This window comes from Portunus trituberculatus, chromosome 45 (assembly GCF_017591435.1).
Source record: "Portunus trituberculatus isolate SZX2019 chromosome 45, ASM1759143v1, whole genome shotgun sequence".
Lineage (NCBI taxonomy): Eukaryota > Metazoa > Arthropoda > Malacostraca > Decapoda > Portunidae > Portunus > Portunus trituberculatus.
Window position 1 is genome coordinate 7,753,870 of NC_059299.1, and position 25,062 is coordinate 7,778,931.

At 39.3% G+C, this 25,062-nt stretch overlaps 4 protein-coding genes across 8 annotated transcripts; 1 reads left to right on the top strand and 3 right to left on the bottom strand.

Annotated features, from left to right (window-relative positions):
* Positions 1-1,775: 1,775 nt before the first annotated feature.
* On the bottom strand, positions 1,776-5,819 carry LOC123519281. Its single transcript, XM_045280435.1, has 9 exons — positions 5,789-5,819; positions 4,835-5,682; positions 4,629-4,708; positions 4,226-4,351; positions 3,928-4,083; positions 3,586-3,750; positions 3,339-3,505; positions 3,002-3,080; positions 1,776-2,852 (listed from the first exon to the last, which is right to left on the bottom strand). Exons 2-9 carry the CDS (start codon positions 5,556-5,558, stop codon positions 2,538-2,540), a joined length of 1,812 nt encoding a protein of 603 aa, XP_045136370.1. The 5' UTR covers positions 5,559-5,682; positions 5,789-5,819; the 3' UTR covers positions 1,776-2,537.
* Positions 5,820-6,951: 1,132 nt separating this feature from the next.
* Positions 6,952-11,036, bottom strand: LOC123519282 (charged multivesicular body protein 6-A-like). Its single transcript, XM_045280436.1, has 6 exons — positions 10,904-11,036; positions 10,088-10,197; positions 9,769-9,892; positions 9,497-9,613; positions 9,179-9,350; positions 6,952-9,037 (listed from the first exon to the last, which is right to left on the bottom strand). Exons 1-6 carry the CDS (start codon positions 10,964-10,966, stop codon positions 8,982-8,984), a joined length of 642 nt encoding a protein of 213 aa, XP_045136371.1. The 5' UTR covers positions 10,967-11,036; the 3' UTR covers positions 6,952-8,981.
* A 91-nt stretch (positions 11,037-11,127) lies between these two features.
* Positions 11,128-19,765, top strand: LOC123519280 (thyroid adenoma-associated protein homolog). 5 transcript variants are annotated; one of them, XM_045280430.1, is made up of 10 exons: positions 11,128-11,266; positions 11,811-11,917; positions 12,272-12,357; positions 12,500-12,612; positions 12,697-12,966; positions 13,429-17,458; positions 17,603-17,756; positions 17,949-18,107; positions 18,217-18,302; positions 18,408-19,765. In XM_045280430.1, the coding sequence occupies exons 2-10, from the start codon at positions 11,833-11,835 to the stop codon at positions 18,915-18,917; spliced, it is 5,493 nt and encodes a 1,830-aa protein (XP_045136365.1). In that variant the 5' UTR covers positions 11,128-11,266; positions 11,811-11,832; the 3' UTR covers positions 18,918-19,765. The 5 variants fall into 5 exon arrangements, with proteins under 5 accessions (XP_045136365.1, XP_045136366.1, XP_045136367.1 ...); XM_045280431.1 differs by having other exon boundaries at positions 11,133-11,266; positions 11,798-11,917; XM_045280432.1 differs by lacking the exon at positions 11,128-11,266 and adding an exon at positions 11,267-11,391 and having other exon boundaries at positions 11,798-11,917.
* On the bottom strand, positions 19,254-24,046 carry LOC123519283 (prefoldin subunit 3-like). Its single transcript, XM_045280437.1, has 5 exons — positions 23,893-24,046; positions 23,070-23,194; positions 22,771-22,936; positions 22,388-22,500; positions 19,254-20,535 (listed from the first exon to the last, which is right to left on the bottom strand). Exons 1-5 carry the CDS (start codon positions 23,962-23,964, stop codon positions 20,412-20,414), a joined length of 600 nt encoding a protein of 199 aa, XP_045136372.1. The 5' UTR covers positions 23,965-24,046; the 3' UTR covers positions 19,254-20,411.
* Positions 24,047-25,062: the final 1,016 nt, after the last annotated feature.

The window sequence follows — 25,062 nt, forward strand, 5'->3', positions numbered from 1 at the left end:
ATAGGAATCATGCACAACTCGATTTGTCTGCCGAGTTACTGGACATCTGGACATCGTCTAGATACAGTTTCATTTAACTAGCGAATTTAGAGAGAGAGAGAGAGAATCAAATAAACGATTGAATTGATTGCAATGAACTTAATACACACGATCAATAACAAACATGAAGTATTACCATCTTATGTGCAAGTTAAAGATGCAGATTCTGTACCAGAGCATCTCTCTCTCTCTCTCTCTCTCTCTCTCTCTCTCTCTCTCTCAGCAGCAGCAACAGGATTCTCGATCATATGGGCTCTCACCAGCGCCAAAATTCTAAACTCGTCTAGTACGTGTAGCTCTCACTTTCACTCTCGCTGCAGTGTTTAGCCAGTTGGGGGCCGCACAGTATCGGCGCCACGTACTGCCGTGCTTCCCTCGCATCTCTCACTTTCCTCCTCGCAGTGATTTTTGAGGATATACTCTCTCGTTTCCCATCAGGAACATTAAATGCTGCTGAGATTGTTTATGACGTTCATATGATTTTTCCTCCTTTTGTTATATCACTAAGAAGGCTTTTATCTTCCACCCAGCCCTATGTGAATAGCAAAGGTGAGCCGCCATAAGGTTTCAGAGTTGTGTTTGTACTGTTTAAGCGGTAATTTACGCGGCTATCAATTAAATGTATCCACAATAACCAGGGTCATATATGGGTATACAAATGTCTCTTTCTCCTTCCACCTCTGTGTTAGGCCTCTTCACACCAATGAGGATTGTATTGAAATTTGTTTATTAAGGGATTACAATGACCTAGGTACTAATAACAGCAAGAGGCAAGCTTCCAAATGTACTAAGGCGCCCTCACACAAAACAGCCAGGCCAAGCTAAACTCCAAATCAAGTATTTCAGTAATTAATAAATAAATAAATAGTCGATCGAAAATACGTAATACATTGGAGTAAGACTAGAAAGACTAGTTGATTCACAGTGAAAATGTGCAACATGAACACTACTCAAGTCACATCGCAAGGTTAATCATGAGGGGAGATCACAAGACAACAACAACAATGCAGTCTGCACAACTCTCATATCACCAGGTAGAAAGAAGGAGTTGTAATGCATAACGCAATGAACCACGTAAAAGTTCGATTAAGGATCACAACTGAGCAACATCAAACCAGACAGGGCATCCCCAGGAGGCAACCCGCCAGCCCGGGGCGCCACAACATTTATTCCACACTGTCTCGCAGATCGACCACCAGCAGGGCCGCGTCCAACCTGTCCGTGCCAAAAGAAAGGCAAGAAAGTCAAAGTATAAACCCAAAGCATTGAATGGATAAATAACGGTAATCGTGAACGTCCAAAATCGACCAAAACGTTACCGAACACAAGATAATATTCTTTGGGCACGGACTACTGGCGGAACCCCTCGCCTGCCAGCTTATTGATCATGAAGAACAAGACGTCAAGTAAAAACAAAAGACCGCTACACTCGGTCAAAGCACGTAACAATTCCTATTGTTATGATTCATCGTAAAGCTTACGAGGCAGCAGTGTTGAAGTAATTCATAATTACCATTCCAAACTATATTATTATATTCTATCATAAAGCACCATCGTAACTACTACTACTACTACTACTACTACTACTACTACTTACTATTACCATTACTACTATACTACTACTACTACCACCATTACTACTACTAATACCACCACCATTACGTACTACTACTACTAATACTATTACTACTACCACCACCACCACCACTACTACTACTACTACTACTACTACTACTACTACTACCACCATCACCCCCATTAGTACTACTACTACTACCACCACCACCACCATTACTACTACTACTACTACTACTACTACTACTACTACTACCACCACCATACACGAGAAAAATAGTCACCAGGCCTTGGGATTCTACCAGGACGATGTTGCAAGCTGCCAGCCTCGCGCACACACAAAAGTAAAGCTAGACATTTCATCACAGGCAAAATACTCAACAAATTTTACATCATTCTGAAGGAGAGAAAGAAAAAAAAAAAAGGATACATAAAAAAAAAGAAGAAAAGGTTTTTGATATCCGAGCCAGCCAAGGTAGAGGCTTGCAAGAGCTGGCAGCGCCTCGTCCACGCCCACTACCACCACCACTTGATGGAGCCTGTCAGTGATGCTGCCCATAGTCTCTACTCGCCATGGTGTTGCCGGGCCTGAAGGCGGCACACAATATATAACATACCAGATGGACTGTGTACACAAGCAATACACAAGAGAGCATTCTCACACCTATAAGACACCCTCTAACACACAACCCCTATCCCATCACGCCTGAGGCGACAGTGCCTTGCTACACTTCTACCAGTGCATAACCAGTGCCCTCTTTCAGTTTCCTATAAGGAGCTGATTAAAGGTGCATCACATGGCCATCACGGCAGCGGCCGTGTCACTGGTGCCCTGAGCAAGATGGAAAGCATTCCCTTGCTAGGTAGCAGTCAGATCACAGGAAATGGTATTTGGTGGATCTCGGTTCCCAGCTAAATCAACTTCAACCTTCCTCCATTCTAGGCACGAGTATGCTGTCATCCTCTTTATAATTCGAGAAAGACTGCTCCTTAACCGGGGTGATAACTGATTGCTGCAAAGCGTTTCCTGCAGGGACGGAGGCGGCGGCGGTCAGACACCACGGCGGGTTTTGGCACCAGCCGTGCTGACTGCTCCTTATCACAGTATTTTCTCCACGCAAGTTGATGAGGCTGGCCCTGACTTTGTCCACCACGGACACCAGATGGAGAGGCTGGAGGCGTGGGTGGCGGGCAAGGGCGCAGTGGCGGGACTCGCTGGCGTATTTACTCTCGGCACCCTGCGTTACGTCAAGGAAGACTCGTTACAAACAACTAGAGGTACTTTCCCTGGTTATTTCCCAATGTATGAGCAGGATTTTTCCGTATGCTTCGTAACAAACGGTTTATAACTCATGTTGACACTGGATGAGTTACCAATGGAACCTACTTGAAATGGAAGGTTGAAGCGATTGGTGAGAGCTTCCAACAACCGTAGACTGGTGGCCACGATGTCCTCCTCCTTCAGGCTGACAAACACACTTGTTCAGCATTCATTTCACACTTATTATTAAAAGAATGCACAAAACTTAATTGTCATCATTCTTAATGCAACTGTAGATTTAACTAATATTATTTATAAAATAGAACAAGTCACCTAATCACATATATTTTTACAAGCAGATATGTATTGTGTGCTTTGTCAGGGCACTGCACGTGTAGGCCTGCCGTTATATTTAGCTATTCACAAAGAATTTATCCTTCTAGAAGTAAACGGTGGCACTCACTTGAAATACTTGGGCATGAGAAGAGGAACAGCTGATGCAGCCAAGGTCCCATAAACCACCATAAGGGCGCCATGTAGGGCCGCTGCAGCCAGGAGCGAGGGCCGGGTTTCTAGCGGCCAAGACTCCACCATCACCACCTCCATCAGAAAGCCACAGCAGTCATTTACCTGTGGTAGAAAAGGAGCAATGATCAATGAATCATTACTCTCTTTGACCCAGACAGATTGTCACCACTTCGGCCACTCACCGTTTGATCCTCCGTGTTGCACGTAAGGTAAAGGAAGTAGCAAAGGAAGACAGTTGGGTCAGCATAGGTCAGATTGAAGTTCAAAACTTGCAGCACTCGCCGCTCCAAGGCCAGCAGCTCCCCGTGTTTGTACGAGTTGAGGGTGAGATGAAGCAACTCGGCTGTCTGATGGAACAATGAACAAGTTAATTTCACTCTCACCAGAGTGACCGTGAGGTAACGTAATTAACAAGAGAGTCTATTGGCGAGGTCTGAGCTGAAAATGTTCCAAACCGCGTCTGTATGTTAAGTGTTAGTACCTCCTCTCTTCTCAACGTGCACGAATCAGCGTAGGCGTCTTACTTGCACGGGCTGTTGCTCCTCGATCTTGGAGGCAATGAGGAGACAAGTCACAGCCAGGAGCTGCACGCGCTGCACGGGAATGCAGCACTCCTCCAGCACCCGGTCTACCATTGCCACGGCTTGGTACAGCGTCTCACGGGACATCCCCAGGTAGCTCTGTCCCGAGTGACGTCAGTGAATACGTGGAGGGCCCGAGACACAAACCAGGTGCAAAGTACTTTCAAAGCAAGACTTTGGTACAAGATGCGGGTGGAGACATGATGGAAGACTGAACTCATTAACCATAAGAGTGCGTTACCTGCACTTGAATGAGCCAGTCCACCAGGATGGCGCGGGTCCGCTGACTCACTGAGGGGTGCGCCGTCAGATAGTTACGGGTCCTCAGATGTCGTTTCTCAACCTCCAGTAGGTAAGTCATCACCTCCTGCGCCAGGCATAAGGCTGCATCAAACCACACATAATAATAATAATAATGATAATAATAATAATAATAATAATAATAATAATAATAATAATAATAATAAAATAATAATAATTATTATTATAATAATAATAATAATAATAATAATAATAATAATAATAATTATAATAATAATAATAATAATAATAATAATAAAATAATAATAATTATTATTATAACAATAATAATAATAATAATAATAATAATAATAATAATAATAGCTACAACATGACAGACAAACTTGTTCATAGGCAGCAGCGAGTATGGCATTGTGACGCTGTCTATTCCTTAAATTCGCGTTTTTGGAGAGCTGTCGGTCGTCTGTGGTGTCAGAGAAGCAGCCTTTATCAAATTACGATCATTTAACATCAGTACAGTAAACACATGCCTCTAATCACTAACAGTGTGCACTGACAAGGAGTGATTGACTGGAGTCACGAGACTAACCTGGTATCTGCAGCAGGTGCCGTTGGATGAGTGTCTTCCTCCGCCTCTGGTAAGGATGTGGTGTCTTAGCCCTGCTCACCCTCTTGGTCACTCGTTTGGGCCGAGCCACCACCACCCACCTGTCCTGCACGGCACACTCCTGTAACCTATGCTGACCCAGACCACCTCGCAGAGTCGGCATTCTTCTGACTGTCTGTTCTGCCGAGGCATGCTGGGACTGCCTCGGCCTGGGGCGAATGCGACAGATTCTTTTAGCATGTGTGTAAAGACTCTTGGCTGGTACATTGTCACAATCTTGTTCAGGCAGAGTGGCATGACGCTTTAAACCAGTTGCAGACTGAGCGACGAGAATCACGGTTGGGGGTTGGACTGTGATATGTTGCGAAGGTGGATCAGGATCCGATGTAGCACCTGTACCTGGTCCTGGTCCAGGAGGTTGGACGGGCAGCGAATAATTGGCAGCTGCACGAGACTTTTCAGCCTGGTGTTGATCGCCCTGCACTCTGGGTTTCACGAACGCCACTTTCATGCACTGGGTGGAATACATTGAATACGAAGGCGCCACTGACGCGAAACCGTATGAGGCTGTGTAATTGTAGGTGTTATCACTGGAGACATGAGAGTAACACGATGGCTGAAGGGACACAGGCGGAGCGTTGGGATAGTGGAAAACGCAGTGCGTCGGGAGCTCGGAGGAGCCCTGCCACAGCCAGCCAGAAGCCATTTCGGTGAGTGTCAAGAGCCTAAGCACATCAAGAAAGATCTTTGCAAAGTCACGGGAGTAACGTCAATTTCATGTATAATCCCGTCTTCTTAATGGTGGTGAGGGGGACGCAGCATTGTGCACACTGTGGGCATGAAAACAATTTTAAAGAGGTCATGCGCGTATAGAATCCTAGCTACTTGATTTCTTTTTCTTGCTATACACTTAAACGTCAAATCAACAGCGCACACCGTGTCTCCAGCTGAAGGTCTGTGTACTGAGCAGCAGCGGGCTACCCAGTGAAGGAGGAAACACCGAGACGATTCCGAACAGCCTGTTCGAAGCTGTGCCGCGGAGTCTTCAAACTCCACGCACTCGGGGGGGACTTGAGATTTTTGCTGCAACATGTTAATGTAACCTGATACAGAAGACAGTCATTTATGCTTTTGTATGAAAAACATGAGCAACATAATTATTACATATACCTTTATGATTTTGTCTTCCTGTCATAACCTCCCTCATCCTCTTCAAGCTTTGCCTCTCTACTTAGCGTGACGTGAATCATGACGTCAATGGGAACAAGTGGCCCGCTTATTTTACCATCCCTTTAGACAAGCATCCCTTAAGGGCACGAATGCAGTAATACATGGTACTATTAATCATACATACATAATTTTTTGTTGCTTGATTACCCATGTTTCGAGTTGGGACACCAAGGACAGATAAACTAAACTATCCTACTTTTCGATACTTCACATTTTGAGTTGCGCACTTATACGTGAACTGGATTTACCTAGGCAGACTGTATCACTGTGTTGCAGCAGGCCAGATTAACATGTCACTGACCACACCAATAACCAGAGCCATATATCCTGAAATGCTTATTCACCTCACCTTCAGTACTTTCAGAAGGCTCTGCTTGAAAGTGCATGTGCTTTTTAGATGTGTTTTACGGTTCTAATGGCAAATTTATAAGATTTATACATTATAAAAAAAAAAAAAGAGAAAGTCTTGAGAATCCGCTGAATCATTCCTGTGGCCTTTGAAAACAGTTGTGCTGACAGAACAAACTTGTTTCTAGATGCGTAGCAAAATACGAGACAACTCCCTCACAACTCAAGACGCGTGAGAACAAGCAAGATTCTCATGTTTAGTGCTGATAATTTCGCGTCACGTCACGGCTCCACAGGTCGCCAGAGGACCCTCCACCCCTCCCACACTCCCCTCCCAAGTCCCCTTAATATGCTGATAACACTGATTAAATGCGTGTATGGCAGCAGAGTTCCAAAAACTATCAATATTATGACTTATCTTGTATAATTATCATGGTTATACTATATGCCATTTCTTTTGTTCTTCATTATTGAACTTTTTTCTCCCGTATGCAAAATGAGGATTGGAAAAAAAAAATAGGTGAGATTTATAGAAAACATTTATTCATTAATCTTCATAGCAACCTTAAGCTATCATGGCCAAAGTTTCATTAATTTTTCATTCATTAGTATTCATATTTTCAAACAATTTTAATTCAGATATGAAATTTGGTATTAGGAAATAAATCAAATAACTTGGATGCTGAATTTTTGCTGTCACAAGGAACTTGTCTTGGTCATTCTATGCTGTAATCATCAATGAATCTATAAAAACTGTAATGAGAGAGAGAGAGAGAGAGAGAGAGAGAGAGAGAGAGAGAGAGAGAGAGAGAGAGAGAGAGAGAGAGAGAGAGAGAGAGAGAGAGAGAGAGACAGATGCACCACTTACATAAATAAGCAACAAAGTATTATGACAGTTGATAATAGCTGACTATTTAGTGTATTATCAGTACAACAATTTGAAAGGACTAGATGAATGTGTGAGCTTATTCAAACACAGTAATTACATTAGACCCCTTAGCAAGCTACAATCAATAAAAAATACTCTCACAGTATAAAAATAGCTCAAAACCCTTAAGGTAATTGTCCATTTTTAATGGCTACCAAAATGTGAATGTTTCATACATGTGACTTCCTTTCCCTCAGCACACTGCAGCCACTTACATATACTACATGGATATTAGCATAATAGCTGAATGCCTGTTCCTGTGATGGCTGAAATAGAAAGTTTTCATTCATTCCTGTCCTGGACGATAATTTTGCTAAATGCAATCAACTGGCTTCATTACTGTCACACTCAATATGGACAGATGACTGCACAAAGAGGCAAAGTCTTCTAAGTACAACTACAAATGAAGCAAACACAAGCAAGGTCAACTGGCACCTTGGTGGGGAATCACAGTTTGAAGCTCTTGCTATCACTTCATCTAAAACTAACCTGTGAGGAACATTCAGCTGGGTGTTACTTTCCTGAATAACAATGGCAAACTGAAAACAAATCATCGTATAAAAGAAGTGATGGACACAATCCACAATCACAGCTCCACAAACTTAAACTCACAATCACTACTCTATTAAAAGCTTGGAATGAGAAGCAATGCAACCACAAGACCATGCTCACAATCCATTTAAAATTTAGATGTCTAGTGCATGAAAAGAGAAAAATATGAAAAATAAAATATAACAAATTATTTACTGTAATTGTTTAGAATAATCATAGGCTTCTGAAGGACTTAGGCACAAGCATTGAGAGATCAGGTACCCATGCATTCAAAGTTCTTTAATACTAGAAAAAAATCCTTTATGTGAAGGAGGTTTATGTTTCTCTTCATGAAGATCAAACATTCAATTTTTTTCCAAGATTAGACTTGCCCTTTTGACTTTCATATCATATGACACTCAAAGGACAGTGTCTCCATAGCTGGCTGGGAATGATCATGTTGCACTTGAAAAAGTCATCTACATACAAAGCCCTAACCAACAATAACAAAATATGAGAAATAGTGATGCTGGTTCTAATTTTCTCTCTCTAAGAAAACAAATTGAAGTGGAACACTGTGAATCTCTTTGTAGTTGAAGATAGTAGTACCATAAATTTCCAAGTGTTTGCATCATTCACAATCCTTTACAGGAATAAAAAAGCTCCATAGCAGTAGGAGCAGTTTGTGGAAATGCTTGTTTGGCTGCCCACCACTGGTAGTAAGGCAAGTATTTCTACTGATCTATTAGATTTATCAATGGTAAACAAATGCTATGCTAATGAGCTACTCCATTATGAAACTTTTCAAGAAAAGTGAAGTACTGTACATAAATTTTTGTGTAAATAATTTCAGTTTATATCAAAAGATCTGAGCAAGTTAACTTCTTGTTCCAATTAAATCAATGCCCCAGTGAACTATAATCCTTTATATAATATACAAGTGTTGCTTACTGGCACCATATCATTGAATCTGGAACAGCAATTGTATTCTTAATACAAAAGTTGCCTTAAACATTTATCACAATACGAGTGTGATGTCTGAAACTATAACACAGATAAACTTCCCAGAAAATTACATGCTTTGATCCTTCATTAAGATGCTGCCATAGCCACCCTTTCTTTATGCTTCTCTTTCTCCTTTTCTGGCTCTGAAAATAAAATATATCATTAAGTTATATAACGAGACTGGGATTCTTGCAGTAGTCATGTAGCATCACTTATCCCTGAATACAAAGAAATTATGTGTATAATGTGTTGCAGCACATCTCTACATAATAGAGAAAATGTACCTAGAGCAGTTTCAGGCACATCAGGAAGCTCCACTTCAGGATTCTCAGCAGCTGTGGGTGCGTCTGGCAGTTGTTTCTGGACGGCTGCAGCAATGAGGGCATCCAGCTCCTCCTCCACTGCTGACTCATCCTCTTCAGTCAACACTCCTCCACTCAGAAGAGCATTGATTTCCTGCAGAGGGAAGTAACTCAGCAGACAATGTGACAAAACATATTATTATATCATAGTTAAAGAAAAGTCTTGTTATACTTAGCAATAGTGGCAGCACTTATGTCAGCACAATTCAAGTTGACAATGTTTACAAGTATAAGACTTACCCGTTGTTTCTCTGCTCCCTCTTGTGTTTCATCAAGAATGCGTTCAATGTCTTCAATGTCAAGCATAGCATTAATCTGCTTCAGTGATTCATTACCAACTTTAAGACTGTCAACCACCTAGAAGATACAATAACTTTGTATGAAAACAATCAAATTTTAACAGTTAATAACAATAACTAAAATTTATAAAAATATAAATTATAATGATCCATAAATCTTAGTAATATCTTTTATACAGATGATGAAATCGTGATATATCACATAATGCTTACCTTCATCTGTATCTGAGCAAACTCTATATCTTCAATCATCTTTTCGATGTTCTCAAGTGTTCCATCAGTCTTTTTCAGCTGTTCCTCAATAAACCTTTTCTTCCGTAGCAGAAGTTTAGCTCGTCTGTAGATACAAAATAATGCCATAGTTAAAAATTGTATCATAATGCTAGGAACTCTAAAATGAAACAAATATTATTCTGGAAGCAGTAACACATTGACTACAGTAATGATACAGACCACATTTTTGTAGCTATGTCATGCAATTATGTTGTACTCCTACAAAAGTGTATGTGCTGGAAACATCACCGATACTTACTCTTTCTTTCCATCTCGCAGAAGCTGTTTTGCTACCTGCCGATCCTTCTGAAGCTTTTCATCAGATCTCTTCTGGTATTGGCGAATCTTATCACGAGTTGTCTTTAGTTGCTGTTGAATTATGAACACTGCATCATCATCTTAGAAGAATTTAATACTCTGGTGACCATTTCACTTCACCAAAATGTTTTACTGTAACCTAACCTATTCTTCAAAATCTCTTTCCCCAAGTAATGCTTTAAAAAAAATCAGTGGTAAACCCAATTCACATAATGCTGCTGACCATCGCCAGGAAGCCAAACACTATACATCAATCCATAGCAAGGAATGAAGTCATAACTAAAGCCTTCGTGCATCTACAACTTAAACTACATTTAAACAAACAAAGAAAATTAATATTCTGTCCCTTATTATTCACTAGACCCCACGGGAAAAAAGTAATTTCTTCAAGGAAATTTTGCTAGTTTGTTTTAATCAAGTCATGACAAACTTATCACACAGAGCTGCTTGCCCCGAGCGATAACCAAGATTGAGGGCAGATAGTTCCACATAACACCTCTCCTTCTACTTTGTCACTAACTCACTCCATTCTACATATATAACCACTTCCTTAACGGTATACATACATCACTATCTTGTTAAACATGATATAAAGATATAAGTGACAGATATCTGAGAGTACTTCAAATCTCACCAACTCACTGGCCCACACCAAGACAGGGGCCACGTACCCTGAAATCATCCAAAATACTCCAACTAACATAAAACTTGTGAAATGAAACAAATCACATCACAACCAAATAATCCAAGTACCAACCAGAACGGCTTTGTCCTGCTCCGTGACCTTGCTCTGTGGCTTTTTGGAGAAGATATGACCCATGGTGCACACCCCAGACAGCCTTGGAGTCGGAGTCAGCAGGGGAAGGTAAACAACAGTCAGCTGACAACGGCACGGAATACGCGCTCCTCTTCAATCCCTTCAAATTACCTCTTCATCATTTCCTGGACAAATTCTAGCCCGCATTAGTCAATTCCATGTACTTTTTCTTGGAGTTTATGTGATAATTGTGTTGAATATGTGTCTGAGTTCGCATGTACGGCCCCTACAGCAAGAAGTAGCCGAGTCCATGGTGCACCTGTGAAGTGGTGGTCACTGACAGCTGACATCTCACTTCCACAGGTAAACTGCCTTATACTTCAATGTCCTGTCCACTTGTGTCATGATGTATAGTGCTGGAACAATACAGGCTCCACGCTTTCACTGTGGAATAGGGTGGTGGCTGGCAAGGAACTGAGCTGAGAGAAGTAAGCGGAGCACCCACGTGTCATGGTTGAATTACATATACTGTATTAAAGCCATGTAATTCTTTGAGACGGAAGGTTTTTTTCTTTTATGGAGTAAGCAATACACATAACTACATCATACTGGCTGGTAATGCTTAGTTTCACATACAGCTTTTTTATTTAGACATACTGGTCACTCATGAACTCTTACAAGCTTCCAATATACATAAAAGTCATGATAAAAATGGTTACATTATAATTCATTATAATTCTTAAGGTAATAGGTGATGATTCATTATATATATATATATATATATATATATATATATATATATATATATATATATATATATATATATATATATATATAAAATAATCATTAAAGAAAAAAACTGCTGCAGCATGTATACATATTTTCTCAATTAAGTATTTCATGATAGAGGAGTGGCAGACAGCAGCAAGATGGATGCTGCATTTGCCAAGTACTCAATGAAGGGTGGGAAAGTGCGCAAGTCACATTTAGAAAGGCTTATCCTGGAAACTCCTGGTAAGTGGACATTTTTTTATGATTATATATGTACATATATGTAGAATGGAATTTATTACTGGTTGGGCATTGGAAATCACTCTAAAGCAAATAATCTATGATACATTCTTCCAATTAGCTGTTTTACAAAACTATAAGAAAGCAACTAACTATATTTCTTGAATAATGTTACCTACTTCACAAATCTTTCCAATCCAAGAACACTCTTGCAGATTCATCACCAGTTTGATTTTTTTTTTTTTTTTTTTCCTTCCCTGTCATGTAGAAATTTCACTTTGAAATAAACTGTTACTAGTTACAATACTCTGGGAATGGAAACAGATATAAAAATTTCACTTATGACATTTATCTCAGAAAATATAACAGAAGATATCCAGTCAGCCTTAAGAGAACTTGTGAGCCCTGGCAGTCCTCAGCAACAAGTTGCTGCTGTAGACAAGGTGTGTAATGGTAAATCTTATTAGTAAATGTTGACTTTTACTTAAAAGTTAATGTTGGAAATATAACATTTTTTTATTGTGATCAGATCTTTGAAATAAGCAAGGCATTGTTTTCAAAACTACTAAAGCGGAACTTTCACAGCTACTCACTGCAGCTCTGTCCTCTGAAGACTCTGCTGAGATCTGCACCACAATATTCTTATCATCTCTATTGCAGTTGAAGCCAAAGGTGCAACTTAAGAGTAAAATACTAAAGTGAGTACAACAGTTATATACATTTATGGTCAGAATACTCTTAACCTATCTTTCCATTTTACTAGGACAATTTTTTCCCCTCAGGTGCATCCCTACTCTGGCTGTAAGTTACCCAAAGACATACAGAGAATGTGCATTGAATTTCCTTCAGTCTAGAACTGCAAGTACAACGGATGTCTTTAGTCTGGTACAAGGAGTGTCACTTTTGGTTGAGGAAAGAAATGTTATATTGGCAGCAGAGAAACAGGATAGAACATACTGTCCCTCAGAGACTGATGACTGGCTCAAGCTGCAGTCTGTCATCATCCAGGCCATCCTGCGAGGGATGGGACTTCTATGGAAGAACAGCCTTGGGTAAGAAAATATTGGGATGATTCTTCAAAGAAAACTATATAAGATATTAAATATTTATATTGCATGTTCATCCAAACCTTAATTAGCTACTGAATGACATACTATGGTAGTGCAAAGGAGCTAGGAATTTAAAGCTGAGAATTTCACAACTTTCTTATTTCTCTGGACACACACACACACACACACACACACACACACACACACACACACACACACACACACACACACACACACACACACACACACACACTTAATACAAAAATGTTTTAACATTTCTTTACTGTTAGTGTTTAATTGCACTGCAATATTAATTTTTGTACCATAATTCTTTGTAGATTTTTAATTATCTCTTGAATTTTCCCACAGAAATTGGGATACCTATAAAGCTTTCAAATGGTGATGATTAATTTTTCATGTGAAATTTAATGTTTACAAAAGGATAATTGCTAACTAATTTTTCAGAGAATCCTCAACTGTGGAAACTTCCTCAGCTCTTCAGCAAATGCAGCAGCTGGTGAAGAGCAGCACATTGTTCTATCAGCAGCATTATTGTGCTTGTGAAGATACTGATGCCTTGTCTAGGGAGTTACTGGGTGGAGTGCTGGACACATTGCACCATCCTGCGTGTCCCCTTGACCTCAGAATTAATTGTGGTCAACTCTTTATATTGGTTCACAATCTTGTGTCCAAGGAGAGCCTTTCACTGTTGGTTAAGAATGTACTTGATGGAGTAGGACAGTATGCAGACTTGCCATGTGTTGGACAGTTAGCTTTGATAAATGGCATCCTCTGTGTTACTCCGAGCAGAAATCTGTACTCTAAAGAGAATGACCTCTTTCTTGGTATAGAAGTAATTCAAGCATGCCTTACTTTGGCCTCCAATACCAGTGATGGTAACATTGCCCTCAGTGCAATAAGGTTAATTCACCAATGGACCCTGCGCACTGCAGAGGCACATCTTCGTGGCTTCCTGATGGACGATTCAAAAAGTGAATTAGATATTAACTCTCCACCTGTGTCATATTTATTAGAGTATCTTTGGTTAAGCTGGGATCATTTCCTAGACAGTGTAAAACACACAACTAAAGAAACGTTTTTGAATCTATTACGAATCCTGCAAGGTGTGGATGAAGAAAAATGCAAACAGTATCTTCTGAATATTTGTGCCAATTTTGTGCCACAGCTGAGTGGCAGGTGGTATCGATGTAGTGCTGTGAGCTGTATGGTGCCAGTGTTGGGAGCTCAGCTCCTTTTGGACTTGTATCCTTCTCTTCCATGCACACTGATCACCTACCTCAAGGAGCCAAGCATGGCTAGCCATGCTTCAGAGTTGATACAAGCTCTTTTTATGCAGCATCTGAAAGAAGTGTCCTTAAGCCACTGGCAGGATGTGTGGCTCACAAATTTTATTGACTTATTTTCAAAAGAAATGCAACCATATGGATATGAATCATTATTTAAGAAACTGTTATTTGCTTGTCTAGAAAGCCTTGATACAGCAGTATGCAGACTTGTTCAGTGCTCAGAAAACCCAGTAAGTGAGAAACTGTGTCTTCTCATTATGTGTGTGAAAATTGGCAGATATTCATCACAGTGGATCACAAAATGCAATGAACGATCAAAACAGCAAGATACGAACATGTGGAAAGCTGTGCTGCCTTATAGAATCATTGAACTGTGCATCTCTCACCGGGATGAGTCAGTGCAGCAGGCAGCCTTTAGCCTGTTGTGTGAAAGCCCAAAGTCAACTGAGCTGCCAGAAGCTCAGGACCTCGAGTTAATCCTGGATTACTGCAGATACAGCTTTACTTCTCACAGCCCCTCACACAGGCAGCATTTAGTGAAGAGTATGAAGAGACTTTTAGTTCGCATCAAAGAAGGTTCATTTGCTTTGATGAAATCAAATAAAATACTGAAATGTTCTGATGGATCAGTAATTGATACTCTGTCATCTTTCTGCAATAGATTATTTACAATGATGACCCAAAGCATTGGATATGGAGCAAATGCATCTCGGAAATCAGCAGCACTGCAAGTATTGGAACTATTCCAAGAGATTATTGTGGATGGATGTGGTGAGACTCTAAATGTTTGTCACCTTGTACAGCAGGAGGTATACCTTGATACTCTTCTTTCAATACTAGATGACTCATTTGAGACCAACAAAGTTATAGCTCTCAAACTCTTGCAGTCATGCTTTAATGAAAAGATATTTCAACATAAGCTGGAATCTTTGTTTACTGCTGCTCTCAGCCTATCATCATCTTGCAGGCCTCCAGATTCCCTGACAGCAGCTTATGTCTTCAAGTTTTTATGTAATCATCCAACGCTTATTCAAGTAATTGGTAATTGGACTTCTGAGACTATGTCCTGTGACAGCCCCAGAAGACTTGTTTGTAAACTTTTACTGAATTGTCTCCAGAAAGAGATTAAAGTTGCACAGAAGAACTTACTGAATGCAGCAGCTTCAGGCCCCATGTACGGACTGTTACTGTGCTTAAGAATGCAGATTTCTGATTTGCCTGAGTCAGAATTCACAAATAACCTTTCAGAGTGGGTTCATATAATACATGAGATCCTGGAAATGTGTTATAAAGTGTCTGAGTTGGTAGCTCCAGTAGTGAGAAACTCATCACCAGAAGGACATCTACCAATGGATCTGAGTCCAGACAGTCTGGAGTCCCTCAGAGCTGCTCTTCAGGCATCTCTTGGCAACCAGCAAAGACAAGAAGAAATCACTTTGTCACAAGATTGCAGGCCTGAGGAACTTGTGAAGGCTCAGGCTATCAGTGCACAGATGGTACTGCTGTGTGCCTGGCGAAGTGTGAAGGAAGTGTCTCTGATATTTGGAGAACTAATCCATCAAGTTCCTCTCTCCTCCAGTGGCACTAGCTTACTTACTACAAAAGATATTGAAGATATTGGACAATATTTCTTGTCACAATTATTAGAAACCAAACATAGAGGAGCCTTTGAACAGTCTTATGTTGGCTTTGGTCGGATTTGTCAGCGTTTATGGCAGTGTGAAGAAGAATCACTCAGAAAACTTCCAGAGAAATGGCTTATTGAAGTACTACACTCAATACAAGATAGCAGCGACACACGACTGTGTTCCACTCGTCGCAGTGCAGGAGTTCCCTTCATAGTACAAGCAGTGCTGTCATCAGAGCCAAATGTTTGGGGAGCTGCTTGCCTCAAGAGAACCATGACTCTCCTTTTGAAACTGGCCAGTGAATCCCAGTTTGAAGGAAGTGATGCTAGGATTCATGCCTTCAATATCTTGAGGTCATTGTATCGAGACACAAGGCTTGGTGATCACATAATATTGTATGTATCCAATGGAGTCAAGGCTGCCCTAAGAGGATATAAAAGTAATGCTTGGGCTGAACGTAATGCAGCTTCTCTTCTGTTTGCTTCACTAGTGACACGAATGTTGGGTGTAAAGCAGACCCAAGATGACCTCAGCCGCAAGAATGCAATGTCTGCTCTCGTGTTCTTTAGGAGATACCCAGAACTCTTCAACTTCTTAAAAGATGAACTGGATGCTGGTGCTGCTGAGATCAAAGAGGGAAGATTGGTTCCTGCATTATTCCCGACATTGCTACTGCTAGCCAGGCTCACACCAGCACCTCTTGAGGGCCGTACATCAGCTGTTTCCATGGCCTCCTTCAGGCCTGCTATTCTACAATGTGCTACTTCTTGTGTACTCCAGTTGCGTACCCTTGCCTCACATGCCCTGGTGCCCTTGGTGGCTCCATGTCAGCTGTCTCAAGTGGTAGGCCAGCTGTGTCACCAAGCTACTTTGAAAGATCAGAATATGCTCCATGGCTCCATCCTTTGTCTATTAAAATTGCTCAAAAGTTATATTGGAAAGGTTGAGAATGATGTTAAAGATATTGTTCAGAGTATATTTCAGATATCATGGTCTGCCACGGAGAGGAACCCATGCTTAGTGACACGCAGTTGTGCTCTAGAACTTTTTGCCTTTTTGGATGACAAATGTATGATTGATGAAACATCAGTTGAATTCAAGAATATTCATTCAAAAGCTTTATCATTCATTCATGCAGACAGTGTGTTCTTGTCTAGCCAACCTTGGTTACCACTTTGCAAGAAACAAGCCACCAGGCTTGTTTTAAGCAGTTCCATAACTGGATCATGTGACCTCCAAAATATATACAATGGTTTCATTAACAGTAACTGTTCTGATGTGCGAATGTGCACTTTGGAACATCTAGCAAGCCTTCATAATATTCCTGATTACATATTTGATATACTAATAGAAAGAATGGAAAATAAAGAGACAGATTCCACTTGCCTGCGGTTAATCTACCAGATAATGAGCAGGATTGTCCACTGTCACAGTGAACACTCACACCTCACACCCCTTCTGCTGCACTCTGTCACCAAGGCCAGAGAAGAAGCTTGCTCTGAGCTGCAGGCAGCAGTGATACACTTCAGCTCAGCTTGCATGTCCACACTATTATCTATGGTAAGTATATTAGGAATTGCCTCAACACAGATTACAATTTGTTTTGCGAAACCCATATAATTTTTTTTCTATTAGATGCTTTTATTATAACAAGAAAAATCTGCAAATTGCATTACACTAATAACCACTCTGTCATCTTACCAGACACCTACCCTGCACATTCAAGAAGAGTTTGGTCAGTGGTTGGATGTGATTGTGGAATTTTCAGCTAGTGAATGTGACTACGATATCCGTGTAGCTGTGGCTCAGGGCCTCACCTGGATTCTGCCTTCTCTCTTATCTCATCCATGCATCTCATGTAAGTTCCTGAAATCATACTTATGTAGATGGAATCATATATAATGATCTTGAAGTTCCTCAGGTTGTAATACATTTTTCCCTTCCTTACTTAAATCATAAAATCCAGGCAGCCATGTCACCCCTTATATAAAAATGCTAACAAAACTACTCACCTAAACATATAATAGAGAAAGTTTGTTATTTATTGTAGCTATAGCAAGATTGAATGCCCTGGAGGTAGTGATGATGCAGCTCCAGGATGACAGCAGTGAGGTGCAAGACATAGCTGCTGAAGGGACCAGCAGCCTTGACAAACAGGATGTCTGCCTCAGTCCACCAAGAGCCATGCACAAAGTTTGCAGTTTGATTGGTAAGAAAATTTTGATTGCTAGTAAATCCAACAAAGTAGATTTAAACATTTATACATGACACAAATTTTTTTTTTTTCTTTAATGTTCTCATGTAAAATTTGTTTTCAGGCACCATTGGAACCCCAGAGGCATTGTCACTACTTGTGAAATTATGCTTGAAGGAAGATAAGCCTGAAGGCTTTGGGCTTTCACAGGTATTGTTCCATTAGTTGTTTGGAATACTGTACAAAATAATAACCTGGCAATAACTTGAAGGAAATAGAGGAATTGAGTATGTATACAATTATATTTCCTTCTAGGATGATGACCGAGTGTTTGACAAAGGGGAAGTAAACATCTACAAGGAAACGCTGTGGTTGGCCCGAGCAGCAGCACACTCCCTCTCGAACTGTCTGTCTGTTTTTCCCCTAGTGCCAGACAAACCACTATTTCTTAGTTATTTTATTGTGCCACATATGTTCATATCAGATCACAATGAGGATTTCAGTAAGGATAAAGAATGTGCAGATGCTCAAATCTCTTCTTCCAGATTATTGGATTTGTTGGAACAAGATATCCTTTATTTGTTCAAATTGATTGCAGCAGTTACTGAAGAAGCAGTTTACTGTGTAAGGAATGCTGAGGCATTACTTGTAAAGTTAGGTTGTCGTTCAACTCTATGGAAGGTCCTTGCACATCACCACAATACTACTAGAGCTGATGATGTAAACGTTGTGGCAGAATCTCTGAAGAGAAGCTCCATTAAGGAAACACTCTTGAATGAGATCATCTGTGATCTCTCTCATGAACAGTCAGGTGATGTCAAATGATGTGCATCATACAGTATAGGTTTTTAATATCTTGGGTTGTCATACAACCTGAAATTGTCAGTAATTGATTCAAGTACAATTATAAGGTGAAAATGCACATTTCTTATTAATTACAGTGCACATTGCATATTTGAGTAATTATCAATGTATGCACTTCAACAGTTCTTGTGGTTTTTTATATATATTTTATATATATTATATATTCAATCCATAATATACTTATTCACAGACCAGAACATATTAAATCCACAACTTGAATGCATCCACACTCCCACACTACACTGAGGGCACTTGATACTGATTTCATGTGTCCATAAGTAAAAATGAAACAGGTGACAGCTTTCAAAGGTTTAATTAATTAGCATTACAACACATGCCTGGTGTGGCAGGGATGGTGCTCCCTAGTCTGAAGGTCTGGGTACACACCATAATGCTGGGAGCAGTGAGGTGCTAAAGCAATGAAGTTAATGTTGGAGGCAATTTTTTCTTAAGTTGGTGATCCATTCATACATATGCAAGTGTTGATTGATCACAACAAGAGAATGATTCTTGGTGTGAAGTTCAACTCATTATATCATGGAATTGCACAAGTCTGACCTGACTTGAAAATATTGTGCAGTAATATTTGTTATGCTAAATTATAATTTCAATTTGGGACTTGCATTTGTTACAATGTCAGAATTCAGAAAGATATATTTTTGCATAAGTTTGAATATACAGTGTAATAGTAAATGTAAGGATGCAGCTATAGTAAGTGGTATAGAAAATTTCAAGTAACATACCATATACCACAGTTTGTACCCTTACTTCAGCATTTCCCATATCAAATTACAGAGTACTTGATGAAATAATGAATATAATCTATTCCCCACTCCGCATGAAAGGACAATATGTATCCAAGAAAATCTGTTGACCAAGCTCTCCTACACAACAGGTATATGAACTTCTAAGGTTGAAATACTGGTATGATAGAGAACAGAGTGAGCCAAAGTAGAATATGGGATACACATACAGTTAAGATGAAAGATATAGTGGTTGATGAACTGACATGTTCTTTAAAAGGTCTGACAGAGTCTGAAGAATGATTAAACAAACAGTAGGGATTATCATCTGTAAAACAGTAAACAATATTCAGTTTTCAATATTAGATTGCTTTCAATCCATGAGAAATATATGAATAAATATGGGCATTTTCATTCACATACATCTTCAGAGCTTGTGTGTGCAGATTACATTACAGTTACATCCAGGAACATTATCATAAATCTTCAGACATAAGCTCTAAGCTTCACAGCAAACCATTCACATCTTACAGTAATAAAGACTGCAAGAATGCTGAGTATTTATGCTTCATATACTAGCAATTTTTCCAATCCAAATCATATAAAAAATAGTGAGGTGTTAAGGAGCAGGTTAGAGCAATAACACAAATCAGCACTAAACAAAAAAATATTAAAGCACATTGTTTTGTTCGAAATATCTAGCCTATAGTGTTCATTTTTCCTCTTTTCCTTGTCCTTTTGACTTGTCTTCTGTAGCTGCTTTCTGAGCCCGCCTTCTCTTCACATCCCAATTATAAATACGGGCCATGGTGACTTCTGTGGTGGTGCACTGGTTCCTGATACCAAACACAATGCGTATTAGCCACACTATTATATATATATATATATATATATATATATATATATATATATATATATATATATATATATATATATATATATATATATATATATATATATATATCAACATGAAATCTTCCTGAAAGGAAAATTGCCCCAATACAACACACTTTATTTCATAATAGAAAGACAAATAGAAAGAAGCATCTTTATCCCCTTGCTATGGTCCATTCAAATGCTTTTAACAATGCATGGAGACTATAATGGCTGTCTTTCTCAGCCACGTGTGGTCATTCATTCCCTATCACTGGGAACAACATTGCTAACAGGTTTTAGGATCAATCAAATGCATATCATTAGCTGCATAATGAAAAAAATGTTATACTTGTATCATTCACTTACTTTGAGTGTATATACATTTCTGTAAAGAACATTCAAACTTAAAAAGCATACATTCTAAAATGTGTATTAAATGGCTAGGCTACGTATTGACTGCACATACTTACACACACACACGCATGCACAGCAATGGAACCAGATGGAGTGTCAGGATGGACACTAAGGGAATGTAGTGAGCAACTGGTAGAACCAATTTGGGATGTAATTAACAACTCTAAGGGAAGGGAAGGTACCAAAGGAATGGAAGATGAAGTACAAGGAAGAGATAGATGGGTGGATGCAGTGTATCTAGACATTAAAATAGGCCTTTGACAGAGTACCACACAGAAGACTCCTATGGAAAATAGAACAATCATGGGCGGAAATAAGGGAAATATCTTAAATTGGATGACAGATTACTTAACAGATAGGGAAATGAGTACAGTGATAAGAGATAAACCATCAAGTTGGTTCACTGTAACCAGTGGTGTACCACAGGGTTCGGTGATGGCACCAATAAGGTTCCAAAAATATGTCAACGATATACAAGAGGATTTGTTTGCAAATGATGCCAAGCTTTTGAGACTTATAAAAAAACAAAATGATTGTATGGAATTACAGAAAGATATTGATAAGATCTGGAGATGGAGCCAGAAGTGGAAATTATAATTTAATACTAAGAAATGCCATGTAATGGAAATGGGTGAAAGTAATAGAAGACCTACATGGGAATATAAAATGGGAGAAGAGATTATAATGAAAAGAAGAGAAGAGAAAGACCTGGGAGTGATTATACAAGACACCCTGACTCCAGAAAGACATATAAATGGATTATTTGCTTCAACATACAAGACACTAACGAACATCAGGGTAGCATTCAATTGCATGGATAAAAGTATGATGAAAAAGATATTAACCACTATGATAAGACCTAGACTAGAATATGCATCAGTGGTATGGTTGCCATATAGGATATAGGCAGAAAGATATCAAGAAACTAGAAAGGATACAAAAGGGTTGCTACAAAGATGGTCCCTGAAATAAAAGATCTTTCCTATGAAGAAAGGCTGAAGGAGATGGAGCTACCAACTTTGAAGGATAGACGGGAAAGAGGAGACTTAATAACTATGTATAAGTTAGTAAACCGTATGGAGAAGATAAATAGACAAGACCTGGTAACACTGACGGAGCAGGGAGACGGACAAACAAGAGGACATTCCAAGAAAATCATGAAAAGTCAGTGTCATAGGAATATCAAGTAGTTCAGTTTTCCACATAGGACAGTAGACATCTGGAATGGATTAAGTGAAGAGACTATAACAGCAGAAAGTGTGCGCAAATTTAAGGAGAAGTTAGATAAGTGTAGATATGAAGACAGCTCACTATGAGCCCCGCTCAAACCCTGTAACATACAACTAGGTAAATATACACACACACACACACACACACTTACCACTCAGTGCCACTTACCTCAAAAAATCAAGATCATGTTCAACCTGTGTCAAATTCTTGGTGGCATTGCCCAAATTTTTTGACAGAAGCCCTTCAGCATCTTCCAGCCCATACTCCAGCATCACATTAGCCTGTCCACAATAAAACAAACATTAAGATCCTGAGCAGAAAAAATCTACTTCTATATCTCAAGCACTCCTTCCATCTTAATCTTCATTTCCTATATATACTTTAAATATTCTTTTCTTTATTCATTCACTTCAAACATTAATTTACTCTTTAAAATACAGAAAGTGAAATAGAAGTTTGTACTGTTTAAAGAATACAAGCACACTGGAAGAGATGTAAGTTGAGTGGATAACTACACCTCTACAAGCACTGACACTTAGATCAAGACTTACTCCAAGCCAGAGGCACACTCTGTCAGTTGGTGGGATGTTAGCTTGCATATACACTTGATCAGACAGGAGGAAGCGAGTCTCGATTACTTCTGATGTGTCTTTTCGTGTCTTCATTTCTTTCACAATTTGTAAAGAACTCTTAATATCAGGTATCTGGGATTTTAACCTGTTGAATTGTAAAATAGTGTTAGATAAACAGAGCTAGTAGTTGGATGGTTAACCTTTCTCAATTAGAAGCATCTAGAATAAAAAACCATTGTAAACAATCTGTTGCTGCTTCACCACAAAAAATAACTCACTTTTTTCTCCGTGCCTGAAGGTGGACCTCCATGAACTTGTATTTGTTGAGCTGTTCATCCAGACGCTTGATGACATCCTGAGCACTGGCATTGTCCTCCTTGGCCATAAACGTGTCTACATCTTCCTGCCGGGACACAATGAGAAACCGTCATATATCATGCATGTTGAGGCTCAGGAATGCAGGGAATGCAGCTCATCTTCATCATTTCAGTTTGTCCTTACTTTGCCTTACAAGTTTTGGACAAAATATATTTGTATCAAAAGGTCTCCTCTTTATTTTCTTATAAGGATGACCTTAACCTGTCCTCATGACATTGAAAACTAAGCCTATCCAAACTTTCAATCTTGCTGGTCTCTTACAAATGATTGCTCACCTCAAATGTGGCTGGAGTGAGACTAATAAGGTTAGTTCAGAAGCAAGGAATGGCATTGAAAAATAACAGATGATCTTGCATTGGACGCTTCTAATTGCTGACCATCAAGTGACTGGTTAGAGGATAATAAGCCCTGACACACACACTGAATAATTTCATCAAGCACGGACAGTCTTCATATGTAACTATGTGAATAATTATTCCCAGAGACTTCGCCTTGCGGGAAGACTATGGCAATGCTACTACAGGGAAGGCAAGACCAGGCAGCAAGTGGGAATGCGTTGGGAGGCGTGACAGTAAGCCGTGAGTGAGGCGGCCAGCATGGTGAGGGCGAGGCATGACAGGTGGGGGAAGAGCACGTCCCCACGCTCATGCCCGCCGTTCCTCCCTCCCCAGGTCTCGCTCACTATCACTGCATGCGCTAAAAATATCTCCAAGACCTCCTTACCACGAACTGGGCTTCTGGTATGCCCATATAGCTCTTGGTTTCAGCTAGGGGCTTGTCTGCGTCGCCGGCCATCGTGTTTACTCAGCTCAGTCTCAGTAATGGTGGTGGGTTTGTCTTTGTATCGGCACCCACTTGCTGTATGGTGTCTTTGGCCTTGTATGGTGTTACTGTATCATATCTTTTGTTATTGTTGCTTTGCTTCTTTATATACATAGTTTCCTAGTTTGTTTCATTCGCTTTTCCTTGTAATATCTTGTATCTTTAGTTTTTTTCTGCAATCAATTTCATCTTTCTTGGTCATCTTTTGTATTGTATGGTGATTTCCCCTTTCTTTCTTTATGTTATATATATATATATATATATATATATATATATATATATATATATATATATATATATATATATATATATATATATATATATATATATATATATATATATATATATATATATATATATATATATATATATATATATATATATATATATATATATATATATATATATATATATAAATACGTACACCGTTTACATGCTTGCTTCAGTCGTTTTCTGTAATATCCTGTATATTTACCAGTACTTTTTTTTCCTTTTCTCTATTCTACCGTACTGTGTCTTGTTACCTAATAGGGACCCAAGCTTAGCCCTAAGAGCGATCCGTATTCTATTGTTCATTTTAATTCATATTAGTGTACTAATAAGATGGTTATAAGATAGCATACTATCATTATCATTGTCATCACCACTATCATCATCATCATCATCATCATCATATCTATGATTCCACAGCAGAAACTTATAAATCTATGTCAGTATCTCTGTTACATACAGATCACCTTAATAAAACTCCTTCGCTCGATTGTTCTCCATATGCAGGCATGATATGGTGATAATGAATTGACCATACCATCAAACGTATAATGTCATGATTTACATTGATCTCATCAAGTTAAGGTCAAACATATTTAATCAGATTTGGAATATCAACAGAAATATTTACTTTTCTCTTTAGAAACGACTAAAACTAGGTAATCGATAAAATGTTCTCAAGGTTCAGTCCGCGTTTCATAGCAATCAATGCATTGAAATTAATATGGTATAGCGCATTAGATTAGTCAAAATAATACTCTTACATTGAAAAGATGAAAGAGTGAAAAGAAAGTAAGGCAA

Coding starts and splice junctions, on each gene's coding strand:
- LOC123519281 (XM_045280435.1), bottom strand. CDS start 5,558: ATGGCTTCTGGCTGGCTGTGGCAGGGCTCCTCCGAGCTCCCGACGCAC. Junction 3,506..3,585: donor GCAACACGGAGGATCAAACG/GTGAGTGGCCGA, acceptor TTTCTACCACAG/GTAAATGACTGCTGTGGCTT. Junction 2,853..3,001: donor GCTTCAACCTTCCATTTCAA/GTAGGTTCCATT, acceptor GACGTAACGCAG/GGTGCCGAGAGTAAATACGC.
- LOC123519282 (XM_045280436.1), bottom strand. CDS start 10,966: ATGGGTCATATCTTCTCCAAAAAGCCACAGAGCAAGGTCACGGAGCAG. Junction 9,893..10,087: donor CTGCGAGATGGAAAGAAAGA/GTAAGTATCGGT, acceptor TTGTATCTACAG/ACGAGCTAAACTTCTGCTAC. Junction 9,614..9,768: donor TTGCTCAGATACAGATGAAG/GTAAGCATTATG, acceptor TGTATCTTCTAG/GTGGTTGACAGTCTTAAAGT.
- LOC123519280 (XM_045280430.1), top strand. CDS start 11,833: ATGGATGCTGCATTTGCCAAGTACTCAATGAAGGGTGGGAAAGTGCGC. Junction 12,967..13,428: donor CTATGGAAGAACAGCCTTGG/GTAAGAAAATAT, acceptor CTAATTTTTCAG/AGAATCCTCAACTGTGGAAA. Junction 18,108..18,216: donor CAAAGTTTGCAGTTTGATTG/GTAAGAAAATTT, acceptor ATTTGTTTTCAG/GCACCATTGGAACCCCAGAG.
- LOC123519283 (XM_045280437.1), bottom strand. CDS start 23,964: ATGGCCGGCGACGCAGACAAGCCCCTAGCTGAAACCAAGAGCTATATG. Junction 23,195..23,892: donor TACCAGAAGCCCAGTTCGTG/GTAAGGAGGTCT, acceptor GTGTCCCGGCAG/GAAGATGTAGACACGTTTAT. Junction 22,937..23,069: donor CTTCAGGCACGGAGAAAAAA/GTGAGTTATTTT, acceptor ACAATTCAACAG/GTTAAAATCCCAGATACCTG.